At 52.4% G+C, this 16073-nt stretch overlaps 1 protein-coding gene across 3 annotated transcripts; it reads right to left on the minus strand.

The window, feature by feature from the left end:
* Positions 1 to 564: 564 nt before the first annotated feature.
* Positions 565 to 15638, minus strand: nek1 (NIMA-related kinase 1). 3 transcript variants are annotated; one of them, XM_062450662.1, is made up of 36 exons: positions 15513 to 15637; positions 14839 to 15014; positions 14664 to 14760; positions 14114 to 14211; positions 13854 to 13937; positions 13516 to 13583; positions 13257 to 13343; positions 12368 to 12422; positions 11810 to 12010; positions 11626 to 11698; positions 11283 to 11434; positions 10968 to 11033; positions 10585 to 10644; positions 10318 to 10365; positions 10151 to 10231; positions 9780 to 9970; positions 9572 to 9670; positions 9361 to 9463; positions 8911 to 8988; positions 7891 to 7974; positions 7643 to 7720; positions 7404 to 7499; positions 7019 to 7198; positions 6851 to 6913; positions 6360 to 6717; positions 6081 to 6209; positions 5551 to 5955; positions 5151 to 5354; positions 4814 to 4919; positions 4540 to 4616; positions 3976 to 4190; positions 2973 to 3133; positions 2285 to 2634; positions 1999 to 2132; positions 1781 to 1913; positions 565 to 1429 (listed from the first exon to the last, which is right to left on the minus strand). In XM_062450662.1, the coding sequence occupies exons 2-36, from the start codon at positions 14953 to 14955 to the stop codon at positions 1416 to 1418; spliced, it is 4545 nt and encodes a 1514-aa protein (XP_062306646.1). In that variant the 5' UTR covers positions 14956 to 15014; positions 15513 to 15637; the 3' UTR covers positions 565 to 1415. The 3 variants fall into 3 exon arrangements, with proteins under 3 accessions (XP_062306646.1, XP_062306647.1, XP_062306648.1); XM_062450663.1 differs by having other exon boundaries at positions 14839 to 14987; positions 15513 to 15615; XM_062450664.1 differs by lacking the exon at positions 8911 to 8988 and having other exon boundaries at positions 15513 to 15638.
* Between the last annotated feature and the right edge of the window lie 435 nt (positions 15639 to 16073).

Below are 16073 nucleotides of genomic sequence, written 5' to 3' on the forward strand. Positions count from 1 at the left end.
TGATGCATCCTCAGTTCTGCCCCAGCCTCCAGTTCTCCCTCAGCCCCCCAGTCCTGCCCCAGCCTCCAGTCCTCCCCCAGTCCTGCCCCAGCCTCCCAGTCCACCCCCAGCCTCCAGTCCCACCCCAGCCTCCAGTCCTCCCCCAGCCTCCAGTCCTCCCCCAGCCCCCCAGTCCTCCCTCAGCCTCCAGTCCTGACCCCCAGTCCTCCCCCAGCCACCCAGTCCTCCCTCAGCCTCCAGTCCTGCCTCAGCCTCCAGTCCTCCCCCAGCCCTCCCCCAGCCCTCCCCCAGCCCTCCCCAGCAGACCTCTTCTCCTCACAGAGGGATAGGAAGAGAAGCTACAATTACCCAGCAGCCACTAAACACCCATCTGCCCTGTGAGAAGAGCAGTTAGAGGAATGCTTCTGAACACTGCAGACTGAAATACAACCTTGCAGTTACTCCTCCAGTCTGGCCCAGCCATGCTGAGTCAGTCATTACACACGCATGCACGCACGCACGCACACACACACACCTCCAGTCTGGCCCACAGACGCACACACAAAGTGTGTATTTTTTGTGAAAAATGTAAGCATTTATTGAATATTATAAAGATGTACAATATTTATACTTTATCATCAAATAGTAACAGTGCTTTAAAATCTAGAGCCATTCTTCTTTAAATACCTCTTTACGATCCTCTCTGTAGAGTAATAATCTGATCTCACATACATAAGCAGACAGAAATCCAGTACAGCCGCTACTATGGCAACATACAGTATAACCTTCTCACCAGAAAGTCTCACCTTTCGCTGCGATTGTTAGTGTTAGCTGAACCGGTAAGAAATGTGGAAAAAATGCCTTATATAACCTTTGACCTCTGCCGTTATGCAAAACACGAGTAAGAAAAAGGTTTCGACTGGAATCTGAACGAGTCTGAGCAGAAATGTAAGATCGTGTCTGAGGTTGACCTGGTTTCGGAAGGTACAGTAGTGACTGCAGTCCGGAATGAGAAGCAACTGGATCTGTGAGGAACCGAAGAATCTACTAACAGATCCCTGTGGATATACTGAAGATTCACCAACAATACTTGTGGGTCTACGGTGTTCCTCCCCACCTGCCAAACATGCTTGATTCTACCAGCACACACCTGACAATACAGGAAAAAAAACTCTGAAATACAAACACAGACATCTACAGTTGACAAAACAATAAGTGTCACTTTGGTTACTAGAAAGGTCAACTTGACTCCCTCACACGGATGCCAGTGGTAAAGTAAATATCAGAATGTTGAAGCAGGAAGTGAAGTCGTACACAATGTTCATCATGCATGGACGCCCCGGGGGCCAATCAGAGGCCGTCCTCTGGCTCTCGCTGAGCATCATGGGAAGACGTCAGATTGTCCTTTGCTGCCGAGGGCTCGGTCACACACACCCCTATTCATCATTATCTAGAGGACAGTACAGAGGGAAGGCAGAGAGAGAGAGAGGGGCGAGTGAAAGGCAGGAAATGCGAGAGGGACCGAGATAGGAAGAGAGAGAGAGAGACAGAGAGTGAGAGACAGATAGGGAGACAGATTGAGTTACAGACAGGAAGTGGGAGAGAAAGAGAGCGAGGAAGAGATTGAGGGTGACGGAGGGAGAAAGATAAGAAGCGGGATAGAGAGACAGAGTAAACAGAGAGCCCGAGGGTCAGAGTTCAGACAGAGAGAGAGAGACAGAGAGAGAGAGAGAGACAGAGAGAGAGGGAGAGACAGAGAGAGAGAGGGAGAGAGAGGGAGACAGAGAGAGAGACTCCTCACCTTCCTGGTAAGCCCCGTCTGCCATTACCAGGTGCAGGATGTTGGGGTACAGGTGCTGGTGCCCAGTTCCCAGGATGCTTAACACCATGCTAGAGCCCATGTCAATGTTCTCGTCCTCGTCCTCGTGAAACGCCTTCACACACACACACACAACCTTGTTGTAGGGTTAGGGTTCCAAAACACCCAGGACTTTGTTGTGGGCCTCAGATGCTCCCTACCTTGATCTTGTTGTAGGCCTCGATGAAGTTCTCGAAGCCCATCTCCTGCTCCAGGTTGAAGCGCAGCTCCTCCAGGCGGCTGAAGATGCTGTCCTGCTCCTCCGCCTCACCTTCCTCCTCCTCACCGCTCCCGTCTGCAGAGACAGGCGGCCGTCACTATACTGCCACTAATACTCCCCACTAGCTTCTCTATACTCCCTAGTCTAACCTTGTGCTTCTACCATGTGACCTGGGGGGAGGGGGGGGGGTGGGGGTGAAGGAGGTGACCTTTGACCTCCCGACCTACCTGACTGCCACTCCTCGTTGAGCTGGCTCTCGCTGCTCTGAGGCTCCTCCCCCAAGCCGTTCGTGAGCGTCTCTCCTGGATCCTCCTCCCCCAGGCTCCGGTTAGACCCCTCCTCCTCCTCCTCCTCCTCCTCTTCATCATCATCCTCATCATCGTCGTCCACCACCATGCCTGTGAGGCCGTCCTCCTCCCCTCCAGCAGCAGGCCCGTTCTCCTCTTCCTCCCCGGGGGGGTTTCCGTTGAAGTCTCCCTCCTCTTCCTCTTCCTCCTCCTCCTCCTCTTCCTCCTCCTCCTGCAGGAGTCTCTCCATGGAGGCCCGCAGCTCACGCAGGTCCTCGTCCTCGTACGCGCTGAGGGGACGTCACACACCGAGTCAGCCACACACACACACCTGTCTCTCTCGCACACACACCTGTCTGTCGCCCATACACCATTCTCGCACACAAACACCTGTCGTCCACACACACACCCACCACACACGCACACCCATCATCCACACACACACCTATCCACACCCAGCATGTCTGCTCTAAAAGGCACACAGAATATTCTCAGCTAGAACACTTTAGTGTAGCTCAGCTATAAATAGAGAGAGAGCAAGAGAAACACAGAGGAATGTGTGTTTGTCTGTGACTGTGTGCGTGTGTATGTAACTGTGTGTGACTGTGTGTGTGTGTGTGTGTCTTACTCCTCAGTCTCTGAGTTGTCCTCGTCCTTCACCGCCCCCTCCTCGTCCAGGTCGTCCATCTCTAGGGGGGGGAGGGGGGCGGCGTCCTCGCCGGGCCCTGCCGGGTCCTGCACACAGCTGAACACTCTGCTGAGGTCTGGCAGGGAGCAGGTCCTCAGCATCTACACACACACACACACACACACAACCAAGGTCACACACAGTTACACAAACACTCAAGCACACCCCTAATGTGACCCACACACAACAAACACCACCCACACACACACACACGCCCACCCACACACAGTGAGGATGTAGTTTCATACTTGTCAGAGTTGGAGTGTGCTTGAGTGCCAAGCACATCTGAGGTTACGGGTCTGAGTGTGTGTGTGTGTGTGTGTCAGGGTCGGTGGAGTGGCCCTTGGTATGTGGAAAGATTGCATTAATAACGCTCTGTACAGAGGGAGCCATAAACAAAACACACACACACACAGCTCACCTTGTGTAAGAGAGGACTGCACTCCTCCCTGTCTCTGATGGGTGTTATGAAACATGCAGGATGATGGATGATCCCTCCCTCTCTCTCTTTCCCTCCCCTCTCTCCATCTCTCTACCTCCCCCTCTTCACCTCCTTTCCTCCATCCATCCATCTCTCGCTCCAGAAGCCCATCCAACGTTCCCTCCATCATCCCTCTGCTCCAGATCATGTGATTAACAGATATGGCTCCATTCCAGGATTCTTCATTAATAAAACAACCTGAAGCGGATTCTAAAAATACCCCATCCCTCCCTCCCTCCCTCCACTCCACCCCACTCCACCCCCTCCATCCACTCCACCCCACCCCCTCCACTCCACCCCACTCCACCCCCTCCACTCCACCCTCCACCCATTAACTCCCACACCCCCTTCCATAGAGATAGCTGTGCTACGCAGAGGAGGACGTCCAGAGCCTGGACACCGAGGAACCACTACGGTCACCTCAACCTTTTGACTCTTGCCCTCACGCCGTCGCGCGGTCACCTTGGGGTTGTTGGCGTCGAACATGCCGGTGGAGAGTCCGATGAAGAGGGCCTGGTGGTTCTTGGAGCGCAGGGGGGACACGGAGCGCGAGCGCGAGGCCAGGGACGAGGAGGACTCGTCCAGGGAGGACTGGGCCGAGAGGGCGGCCAGGGCGGCGGTGCGACGGTGGGCCGGGGAGAGGAGCTTGAACAGAGGCTCCTCGCACACTGAGACAGCTGGGGGAGGAGGAGGGGGTGGCGAGAGTGGGAGAGAAGGATAGAGAGAGGAGGGAGGGAGAGAGGAGAGTTGGAGGAGGGAGAGAAGGATAGAGAGGAGGGAGAGGCAGATTTGGAGGAGGGAGAGAGTGGGAGAGAAGGATAGAGAGAGGAGGGAGAGAGAGGGTGGGAGAGAAGGATAGAGAGGAGGAGAGAGGAGGGAGAGAGAGAGTGGGAGAGAAGGATAGAGAGAGGAGGAAGGGAGAGAGGAGAGTTGGAGGAGGGAGGGCGAGAAAGTGTTGGTGAACTTCCAAGTACAGCAAAGAGGAAACCTAAAGAAGACTCTAGAAGACCATTCCTCTCATCTAACCTGAGGGTTCGGGTTGAGTCTCTGGTTTCTCTGCAGCATCTTCAGTCTCTGCTGGAGTTACACTGCCCTCTAGTGGCCTGACAGGGGAAGCACAGAAAAGTCAAGGATATATTGCATACCAATAATTCATAAATATGATTTTGACTCAGGGAATGACTGAATAAGGATTAGCCTTATATTAAAATGATGATGACATATTTGAGTATTGAATCCTCAATGTTGGCCTCTCCTGGTTGTCTACATCCAGACAAGGAGGAGGTGCCAGTCAACCCACCCAGGCTTGGTGGCCTTGTGCTCCCACGCCAGCACTACTCCAGCAGGGGGATGTGAGGCCTTCCTGGGGCCGTCCTCCAGGACCATGGCCTCCAGGTCTGCTGGATCTAAGAGGGAAGAGACAGCGTCTCACTAGCTGTTGGCCCAGATAAAGAGCTTAAGCCCTCCCCCAACCCCCACACACATCTGTCCCCCCACCCAGCACCACCACCCCCCCACCCCACCCGGCACCACCTCCCCCCCCCCCCCCACCCCACCCAGCACCACCACCCCCCCACCCCACCCAGCACCACCACCCCCCCACCCCACCTGGCACCATCTGCACGAGCCCCTCTCACCTTCCACACCTGGAGACGGTGTTGGCAGCATCTCCTGTATGAGGGCCGGGCTCTCCTTCTGCCCCTGAGTGTCCCCAGAGGTCACCCCTACTGCCTGACCCTTGACCCCTGCCCTCTGACCCGCAACAGCAGGGGTCAGCTCTGTTGGTGTCGCCGCTGTGGCTCCTCCCACAACCTCCATCTCCACCCTCTGCTTTTGGCCGTCTGGAAAGCAGTCAGATTCGTTTGACATTTGGTTAATTTAGCAGACACTTTTATCCAAAGCGACAAACAAAAGCCAAAAATCAAGGATCCAGAAGTGCATCGTTCTAACAGTATTCATCGTGAACGCCCAACCTGTGAGCTGATAGGCTTGCTATACGCTAGGTGGATGCTGATAGGTGGTTTAGTAGTGACTCACCAGGAAGTGGATCCCTGCAGACAGGAAGTGGATCTTTGCCGACAACAAGTGCATCTTTGCAGACAGGAAGTGGATCCCTGCGGACATCAAGTGCATCCTTGCAGACAGGAAGTGGATCCCTGCAGGCAGGAACTGGATCTTTGCAGACAGCAAGTGCATCCCTGCAGACAGGAAGTGGATCTTTGCAGACAGGAAGTGGATCTTTGCAGACAGCAAGTGCATCCCTGCAGACAGGAAGTGGATCCCTGCAGACGCTGACATTCTCCAGCAGCTGAGTGAGTGGCTGAAGCTCCGCCTCCTGTAGAACCTTCAGCACCCGAGAATCGGGGCTCCGCCCCCACGCCTTCCTGGGGGCTTCCTCTTCCTGCAGAGCCTCCATGCAGATCACCTCACCAGTAGTGTGCTCTGAGACACACACACACACACAGATACATGTACCCACATGCACGCACAAACCACACACCACTTTAGACAGAAGATCTCTCAGGTCAACATGCGTTGCACTCAGTTATGGAGAGCGTGTGACTGACCAGCCGTCCTGAAGCAGGTCTCCTCCAGAGTCTGCTGGGCCACAGAGAAGACCGGAGGACCTCCAGCCTCCCACCTCTTCCGATCTCCCCCAGAACACGGCCTCTCTTCTGGGGACAGAGTCTGGGGGCCTAGGGGGGAGATGGAGCAGAAGCACAGCACTTAGCAGCAGCGCATTTAATTTTTTCTGTATGTTCTTCCTGCTGTACTGTCCATATGCACCGTTTGTCTAAAAGCGTCTGCTAAATGAATGAAAGATAGCGTGAGAGAGCCCAGCTCACCTGCTGTCCTAGTGCCCGTCTCTTCCAGGGTCTGTTGGGCCACAGAGAGAACCGGAGAACCTCCAGCCTCCCACCTCTTCCTGTCTCCAGCGGATGACGGATGCCCCTCGCCAATTGGTCGATTCTGCAGGGGGGAGGGGCGTTTTCCATCAGAGGGTGGAGCCGAGCCACGTTGCTCCTCTTCTTTATTCTTCTTCTCCTGGTTCTCCTCTAGGGTCGAGGTTCTCTGGTCCTGGTTCTGTGCTGAGCTGTGGGTGTCCTGGTTCTGGTTTTGTTCTGGAGCCTGGCTCTTTAGGTCAGGGTTCTCTTCTGGGCTTTGGATCTTCAGGTTGTGGTTCAGTCTGCGAAGAATCTCCTTCTTCTCACTCGAACACCAAAGCCAGAGTTAGCAGACTGACCAGCAGACTGACCAGCAGACTGTCCAGCAGACTGTCCAGCAGACTGTCCAGCAGACTGACCAGCCAACTGACCAGACCAGGGGACAGACCAACATCACTCACCAGTATAACTGCAGCACCCTCTGCCCCACTAGACTCCTCCTTCAGGGGAGAAATCTGCCCAGACGCAAGATGAGACACACACACAAGCTCTTAAACATGACACACACACAATATTAAGTACTCATGTGAGGAGAAACGCGATCGGCCAGGTGTACTGACTGCACCGACGTCCTTCAGCGCGGCCGTCATGGAGATGACTGGAGCAGAGGGTTTGGATGCGGGTGGGGCTTTAGCTACAGCTTCCGGAGGAGGGGCGGGGCCTGGTTGAGGAGGGGGAGGGGCTACAGCAGCTACCGCACCATTCGCTACCATGGCGACCTTGAAGCCTCGAGCTGCAAGCTAACACAAAACACAGGGGAGGGTCAGACGCTAGTGGAGGAGGAGGGAGAGATGGTGGGGAGGAGGGGGGAGAGAGAGGAGGTACTGGGGTAGGAGAGAGGGGGGTGGAGAAAGGAGGTGAATCGGGGGCAGGGGGAGAGAGGGAGGAGGAGGGGGTGGAAGAGAGGGAGGAGGGGAGAGAGAGGGAGGAGGAATGTGAGCTTACATGGTCCTCCCAAGCCCTCTTCTCTCTCTCATAAGCTTCTCTCCTCTTCTTCTCAAGTTGTTCCTTCAGAATGCTCGCCCGGGCATTGGCCTGGGCCTGCCCCCCCCACACACACACACAGAGTTAATTACATCCTCTCAGATCTACTGGTGGTGTCTTTAAGAATCTTCCTCTTCAATGGTCAACAGACACTGACACCTTACACACACACACTACAGACAGACAGACACACTACACACCTTCAGAGCCTCAATCTTCTTCCTCCTCAGTTCCACCTCCTCACTGGACTCCTGGCTGTCAGAACCATCACTGTCGTACTGAGAGAGAGAGAGAGAGCGAGAGAGCGAGAGAGAGTGTTAATGGAAACGACCAGAAGCATCACCACCATGTCTGGGTTAGAGGACCTGATCAAAACCATCATCTTCACCATGTCTACCAGGTGTGGTGTGTAACCAGGTAGGTGTGTAACCAGGTGAGGGTCCGGTACCTTCTGTCCTCTGAGACGGGCCTTCAGCTGCTGACGCTCGTTGAAGTTCTGCAGCCGGATCTGCCTCAGCCTAGCCAGATACTCCTGGAACAACACACACACACACACGTTACACACAAACACATGATGCTGGGACACACACACACGTTACACACAAACACATGATGCTGGGACACACACACACACATTACAGTGGGACTCACTCACACACACATGCAACATAGGACAGACACACATTTGCATATTCAAACAAATGTATGAAGACCACAATGGTGTCACAGTGACATTCACAAAATGAATGTTGAGTGAGTGTTCCCATATTAAGTGTTATAACACACAGCTTTGAGCTTTAGGCATCAGCATTTACAACCAAGCCACGTCAGCAGTTTAGACACGAGAACAGCTGATATCCTGTTAACCTTTCCTCTGCATGACAGCATGCATGTCGAACAGACCAGCCAAACAGTCGGACAGGCAATATAAAGGAGCACAAACATTTCATACAGAGAGGACCAAATAAAAGAGCTTAAACGGATCCAAACAAATTAATATATCAGGCCTGACACATCTGCTAGCCAACACACACACACACACACAGCATGCAGTATAGGGCGTGTCCAATGGAGGGCGCTGTTGAGGGCGTGTCTGGAGGTAGTGCCATGCAGACACCAACAAAGAAGCAGCCAAACTCCGGTTGATGTCAGAGAGATGGAGGCTGGAGGGGTGAGGCTGGAGGAGAGGCATGGAGGAGGCTGGAGGGGTGAGGCTGGAGGAGAGGCATGGAGGAGGCTGGAGGGGTGAGGCTGGAGGAGAGGCATGGAGGAGGCTGGAGGGGTGAGGCTGGAGGATGGAGACTTGAGGGGGGGAGTCTGGGGGGGGCAAAGCATGGGGGAGACTGGAAGAAGCGGGATGGACAAGTGGGGCCGGAGGGGTGAGGCATGGGGGAGGCTGGATGGGTGAGTCTGGAGGGAGCAGGCTGGACGAGTGAGGCTTGGGGAGTCTGGAGAGGTGAGGCCCTACCTCCTCCTCCTTGGGCCTCCTGCAGGGGGCAGAGCTGCCCCGGCCTCCGTAGACGGCTGCCAGGTTTTGCCGAGATCCCTGTTCAGCGGTCAACCACACTTTAGACACGCACAACCTATCCCTCTCTCTCACACACAACCTCCAACACACACACAACCTCCTTTCCTCAGACTTAACACTCTGCTCCTCCGTAGACCCCTGAACCAATTACACCCACAGCAACCTCAGAACCCCCCCCCCACACACACACACACACACACACACACACACAAATCCCTCCCCCTGGAAATCTTCCTTCCTGCCTCATTGTTTTTCCAAATCAACCAGCAGGGGAGGGGGATTCAAACCTGCAACCTCAAGTCAGTTAAACGCTCTCCCACTGAACTATACCCACATTCCCAGGATGAGTGTGAAGGAGAGGAGGATGGGGGGGGGGGGAGGAGTGCGTACCAGCTGTCCCTCCGCGCGGACCTTGTTCAGCATGGCCTCCCTCTTCCTCTGCAGGAACTCCTCCACCTGACACGCCCTCCCCGCCGCCACCTGGCCGCGCTGCCTGCAGAACAAGGCGCACGCTGATGACATCACTAACTCCTACCTGCTGAGGTGGGGGTCAATAGCAGCTGGTGATGGTGGAGGGGTTATCAGGTAGAGATGGTGTTACCTGCTGATGTGGGCGTGTTTGGTCACGTGCTCCAGCCTCCTCAGCTCTCTCCTCACCGCCACGCGGTCCGGCGCACGGGCAACACCGCTGGGCACACCCCTGACACACACATGTCATAATCAGGAGCAAGGCAGTCATAAACACAGACAGCCTCTCAGCCATTCACACCGACAGTCGTACATCCACAGGAGCCGAGGTGAACCCTCACCTGATGGGAATATGGTCCCCCATGGCAGGCCCTGGCTCTCTGGCGCCCTCTCTGGGCTGGGGTTTGCATAGAAGGTCCAGGGCAGAGTGGTACTGCTCATATAGGCCTCTGCCAGGGCCTGGGGCTGGGCTGGGAGAAGGACCAGGGGCCAGGTCTGGACCCCCGCCCACCCCACCACCTCCAAAACTCTGCTGTGAGGGGAGTGAGTAATGGAGAAGAATTGGAAAAAAAAAAAAAAAATAATAATATACACATTAAATAAAATAACCTTACATTTTTTGGGGGTTAAAAGTTTTTAATTATATATTTTTTCAATTTTATTTTAATCATTTTAAATATAAAGGATGAGGATGATGATGATGAGGTCTCACCTTCCTCTCGGGACTGCTGCCCCCACTGGAGGTGAGGACGTGCCTCCAGCCCTGCTCTCTCGCCCGGTTGATCCTGTTCACCTGGAGGCAGAGGTCACAGGTCAGAGGTCACAGATCGCTAGGGGCTCTACAGGCGTGTGTCTATCGGACATCGACCGGTCACTCACCTTCTCCCTCTCCAGCCTCTTCATCTGTCCTGCTCTCAACAGGAACATCTGAGGGGGACATACAGGAACATGACATGAGGCTTGAGGTGGAGGTTGGAGGGATAAGGCTGGAGGGGGGAGGCTGGAGGGGGGACATACAGGAACATGACATGAGGCTGGAGGGGGGAGGCTGGAGGGGGGAGGCTGGAGGGGGACATGAGGCTTGAGGCGGGGAGGCTGGAGGGGGGAGGCTGGAGGGGGGAGACTGGACATTTTAAGGACGCTCACCTGCTCCCTGTGCTTCCTCTCCCTCTCTATTAGCTCCATCCTCTTCTTCCTCGCGCCTTCCTGCGGGGTGGAGGGGGTGGGGGCAGAGAGAGCTTGGTTAGTCATGAGGCGGAGCACATCTACAGAGAGGAGCGGGGAGCAGCACCTTTGTAGGAAGAGGAGGAGGAGAGGCAGAGCTCTCTTAAGGGAGGAGGAGGAAGAGAAGTGGGGTCAGACTTCTCTTCAGGGAGGAGGAGGAGGAGAAGGGAGGGGAGGCTCTCTGAAGTAATGAGAGCAGTAGGGGGAGGAGGGAACTCGTTTCTGGTTAATAGGAGGAGGAAAGGGGAGATATCTGGTAGTTAAAGCAGGTGAGGGAAGGAAGAGGAGGCAGCTCTCAGTTGTACCTCATATTTTCTCCTCTCTTCCTCCACTCGACTCACTCTTCTCTGGTTGACTGCTGGGGGAGGGGCCTGGCCAACATATGACATTGTGGTTCAGAGGATGTAAACACACACACACACACACACACACACACAAACACAATACCAACACGTGTAAGATGAAAGACATCTACACAAACACACAGCGAGTGAGGCTCAAGACACAACGAGCAGGAAGGTAGGTAACCATGGAGACCCTTCAGCTGGGGGGGGGGGGGGATCCTGCTGACAGAGGTCAGAGGTCAGCTCCACGACCTCCAGGGGACCCCCAACACTAACCGGTTTGTGTTTCGCCGCTGGCTTCCTGTCGGCAGGTTTCTTGGCTGGTTCTGAGGTTTTCCTGACGGTCAAAGGCACTCCGTATTTGGCGGCTGGTTTGGTGATCTTCTGGGCCGGGGCTAGGGGCGTGGCGGCAGGGGCGGACCGTTTTGCTGGGGCGAAACACAACCATGCTCTTGAGTCTTGTTAAAAAGGCCAGGGGTAACAGGCGTGTGCAGAGTGTGAGGTGTCTAGGGTGTTTCTGGGGCTGTTTCCGAAAGGGTGTTTCTACGGCATTTGTGGTGTGTTTCTGTGTGATTTATGGGGCGTTGAGGGGTGTTTCTGAGGTGCTGAGGGTGTTCACCTGGTGCCACCTGTGCAGCACATACTCCTGGCTGCTTGATTCGGAAGGCATGGCTGAATTCCTGAGCAAGAACCTGAAGGGGGGGGGGGGAAGGGGGAGAGAGCGATGACTACGCCATAACTCACAGAGGAGGAGGCGGATGGAAGGGGTGAGTGTTTCCATTTGGGGTGGCAATGCGTCCCACCTGCGGGGTGAGGAACCGGGGTATCCGGTGAATGAGGAAGGGCTTGTCCAACACGCTGCTGACTGAAGGCCGCTCCCGGGGATTGCGTCTGAACAGCAGGCCCAGGAGGGAGCGCAGGTCCTGGGAGTAGTGGGTCGACACTGGGGGGTAAGAGCCACGGATGATCTTCAGGACCAGGTTCTTCATGTTGCCGGCCTCGAACTGAGAAGATGAGATGGAAAACACTGAGAACGACTGAAGCGTCATGTTGGTATAGAGAAAATATTGTAGAGGTGATACAGATATTGTGGAGATTATAGAAATATTGTCCAGATATTGTTGATTTAATAAACATAAAGACCAGATATTGTCGAAAATGATCTATGTAGACATCATGTATGTAGACATGATATTAATATGCCAAAGCTCCACAGGAAATAATCTGCTTATGAAAAGCTGCTTGCAGGGATTGGCTGGACATGCATGCATTATATATGAGAGGTCAGCTGAGGTCACCACCGCTAACTAACCAACTCCACCCCAAACCCAGCCTCCATCACACTCACACTGGATACTTACTGCATGCTTAAGGGTGCACATTTCATACAGGACACACCCCAGGGCCCAAATATCACTAGAGGAGAGTGGGAGGGGAAGAGAGGGAGAGGGGAAGAGGGGGAGAACGACACAGAACGACAGAGAGAGGGGGTAAGTTCCTTTGGGTACAAGCTTCCCTTGTTCACTGAGTGTTATTTTGTGCTCGCTGCATGCGGCCAGATAGGGCCTCCAGTTGGAAAGGGAGGAAAACGGGACAGAAACACACTAAAAACGTACGAGAAACACACCACACACTCCAGAAACACACTAGAAACACCCCAAGAGCTCCACAGTGCTGGGAGCAGAACAGGAGGTGCTCCAGTGTGGAGCTGCAGCCTCTAGCTCATTACAGACTCCTGTAACTGGGGTTGATTAGATTACAGGCATATTTAAATAGGGCCGCGAAGAAATCAATAAGAGCTGCTTCCTGTTGTGGATGTACACGAGCCGAGGGACTTTATAAAGTGGACACATGACACCGTGACATCATCCCCGGACCACACACACTCACACTCACAACCACGCACCTCAGTGACTCAGCACGACACAGCATGTGTGTGTGGGTGTGTGTGTGTGTGCATGTGTAAGAGCTTGTGAATACCAACGGTTTGATTTCAGCGACTTCCACCCCTTGTAAATGTGCTGTGACACTATGTCTGTGTGTGTGCTTGCATATGGGTGTGACTTGAGTGCTGAGTAGAGACGCCTTTTGCACCTGTGTGTGAGTGTGTGTGTAAGGGTTATTAAAGTTGGTCAACTACATGAAACCCCTGCGTCCAATGAAATCTGCCCCTTGTCAATGTGTTGGTGACACAACCGATGACCCCAGAGGTCCGTGACCCCAGGCTGTGACAGACATGAGGTAGGCTACCTCTTATTATTGTAGGGCTTATTTTCACAGATCTCAGGTGAAAGGTAGTAGGGCGTCCCAATGCATGTCCTGGCTAGCTCCGCAGTGCTGAAAGAGAGAGGGGAGAGGAGAGAGATTTGAGCATCATGGTGGAGCTCGGCCCCAACACTTTCATCCCAGGGTTCTCCAACCCTGTTCCCACAACACTAGCATACCCTATGTTCTGTACATACAGTATGTCATATAAATGTTATTTAACCAAGAAGACAGTGGCACTTACCTATTGAGCACCCGGGCAATCCCAAAGTCTCCCAACTGGACTGTTCCATCTTTGGTCAGAAATATATTCTAGGACATGGATTTTACAAGACAGTGTTAGTGTTATGACTGTGAATACCACTAAGTCAGCTCTTTTACCCAAAGCTACTTCCAAACAGAAAATCAAGCATCAGAAGTGCAGAGTTCTAACAGTTTTATATAAAGTAGATGGATAGAGAGCCTTCCCAAAGGATATCCTTAAAGTATACTTAAAATGTATTAAGCTCTGATTTAAAACATTGTAATGTTTTTTTATTTTCAAGTATACAGTTTTCCTGCTTGGGTTGTGTTCGTTCCTACCTGTGATTTGATGTCTCTGTGGAGGATCTTGCGGTTGTGAACGTGCTTCAGAGCCAGACAGATCTGAACGAACCAATCAAGAATCTACGACAGAGAGACAGAGGAGGTTCAGGTGAAACCAACTAGAGAGCCTGTTGACACAACCATTAAGAGAGTGAGACAGACAGACAGACGGACAGAGAGACAGAGAGAGACAGAGAGAGAGATGAAATGACAAAGAAACACGTGAATCTGTTTCATCAGTGGGTCCTGAGATGTACCTGCTCCTCCGAGAACAACGATCCTTTCTGGGAGTTGATCTTCTTGAACAGGTCCCCACCCTCACAGTAATCCATCACAATATACAGACATCCGCCCTCTGGAACAGGCAGAACACGCACACCAAACACAGACACACACATGCGCCATATACACACAGACACACACAGGCACACACAGTAAGCAAAACAAGTCTGGGTTATTTGATATAATGATTCAGTCGCCAAGGAGAGATAAGCCCTGTCATTCCCGTGTCTCTTAACCAGGCTGACGTTACACAGACACAGCAGGATGGTTATTAGAGATAGCATAGCAGGAGGTCATCCTCCCTCGCATATTAATAGACCTGGTGGAGTGCAGGTCTCGCAGAACAGCTTCGGCATTAGCAACAACCAGTAAAAAACACACGCCTCTCTCCCCGCTGGTGTAGAGGAAATGACGAAAGAATATATTTGAAGAGTTTGCTTGTTTTACTAGTTTTCCTTTCTGTGAGGTCTACTTCCTAGTGTTGGAGGGACCCTATGCCAGCTGGTTTAGATGGAGCGTGTTTACCTTCGAATGACTCTTTGTACTGGACGATGTTGGGGTGGCTCATGTTAGCAAGGACCTCCACCTCTTTCCGCGATTCCTGTCTTTCCTTATTGGACATCTGAGAGAGGGAGACCTTGTCTTTAGCAAAGTACTGATTAAAACAATTGAGCAAACTGTGGCTTTCTCTTTTGCCTACCCGAGAGATGTTAATCTCCTTGATGACAAACTGTTGTCCATTTTCCTTGGATTGGACAAGGATGGCCTTTCCAAAGGACCCCTCCCCAATCTTCTTCACCTTTTCATACTTTTCCATGTCTATCTGACGTCAGCATCCTCATGCTCGAGCTACAGAGGGTACATTGTATTGAAAGCCTGAAATAAAGACAGACAAAATAAGAAAGTGGTCAACTAATGTGAGCGACTTTACACATGCTAAATAAGGATACTGGCGGCGGTCAATATGGCTAGTGTCATGCAAAATAATGTTCACTGACTGGGCTTGCGAGTTTGTCCCGCACGGTACTACGAACACGTTGTTGACAGAGTAGTCCAAGCACACTGGCTACGAACTGTTCTGGCCGTTGATTGTATAATGGAACAATAACGGTTTTGAGTGATACGGATGCTCTAACGTGTTAGGTTCATTCATATGACATGGCTAAGGTGGGCCCATAGGGCCAGCTGTCAGTTTGCCATGGGCTGCTAATGCTGACAAAACGATAACACTAGTTACTAGTTAGCAATTTGGGTTTTACCGCCAGAATATATACACACTGCCTAAACGGAGTAAAGGGTAGGTCTGCGTGTGCGTTCGAAGCAGGTAACTTAATAAATGTCTTATTTTTACTGAAAAGATATCCGTTTACTTACCATACGGCTTCTCAGACTTGCTGCTGCTTTGATGCATCAAATCGGACCACCTCAACATCCCCTTCTTGCTCTCTATCTAACTATACTGCATTGATCACGTTCAATTGGTCAAATGACTTACAGTCGCTATCTTAGAGGTTCACACAAATGCCAATCAATGCACATCCCGCCCTTTAGGTTTGTTGCAGTGAACATTTACCCTAGCAACCACACGCTTGCAGTAGTTACGAGTGGAGAAAGGAGAGCTTGGCTATGTAATATAATGATACTATTTAATTAAAGAAAACAGACTTGGTCCGTTTTGTCGGCGTGTTTCCATAACTAACCACACAATGCTTTGAATGTCCCCCAGAGTGCAAACATTGCACATCCAGAAAGATCATGTGAATAATAATAAATATGAAATTTGCTTTTGTTCACTAGTAATTTGTAGTAGCCTACTCGAGTCCTGCCAGGGACATATGAAAAACTAAAGATACAGGTTTGTTTGAGAGAAAAAAAACCTTTATTAGCTAACTATGGGCACTGGTTTGTGACAACATTATTACATGAACTTATATT

Source organism: Osmerus eperlanus, chromosome 24 (genome assembly GCF_963692335.1).
Source record: "Osmerus eperlanus chromosome 24, fOsmEpe2.1, whole genome shotgun sequence".
NCBI classification, from domain to species: Eukaryota; Metazoa; Chordata; class Actinopteri; order Osmeriformes; family Osmeridae; genus Osmerus; species Osmerus eperlanus.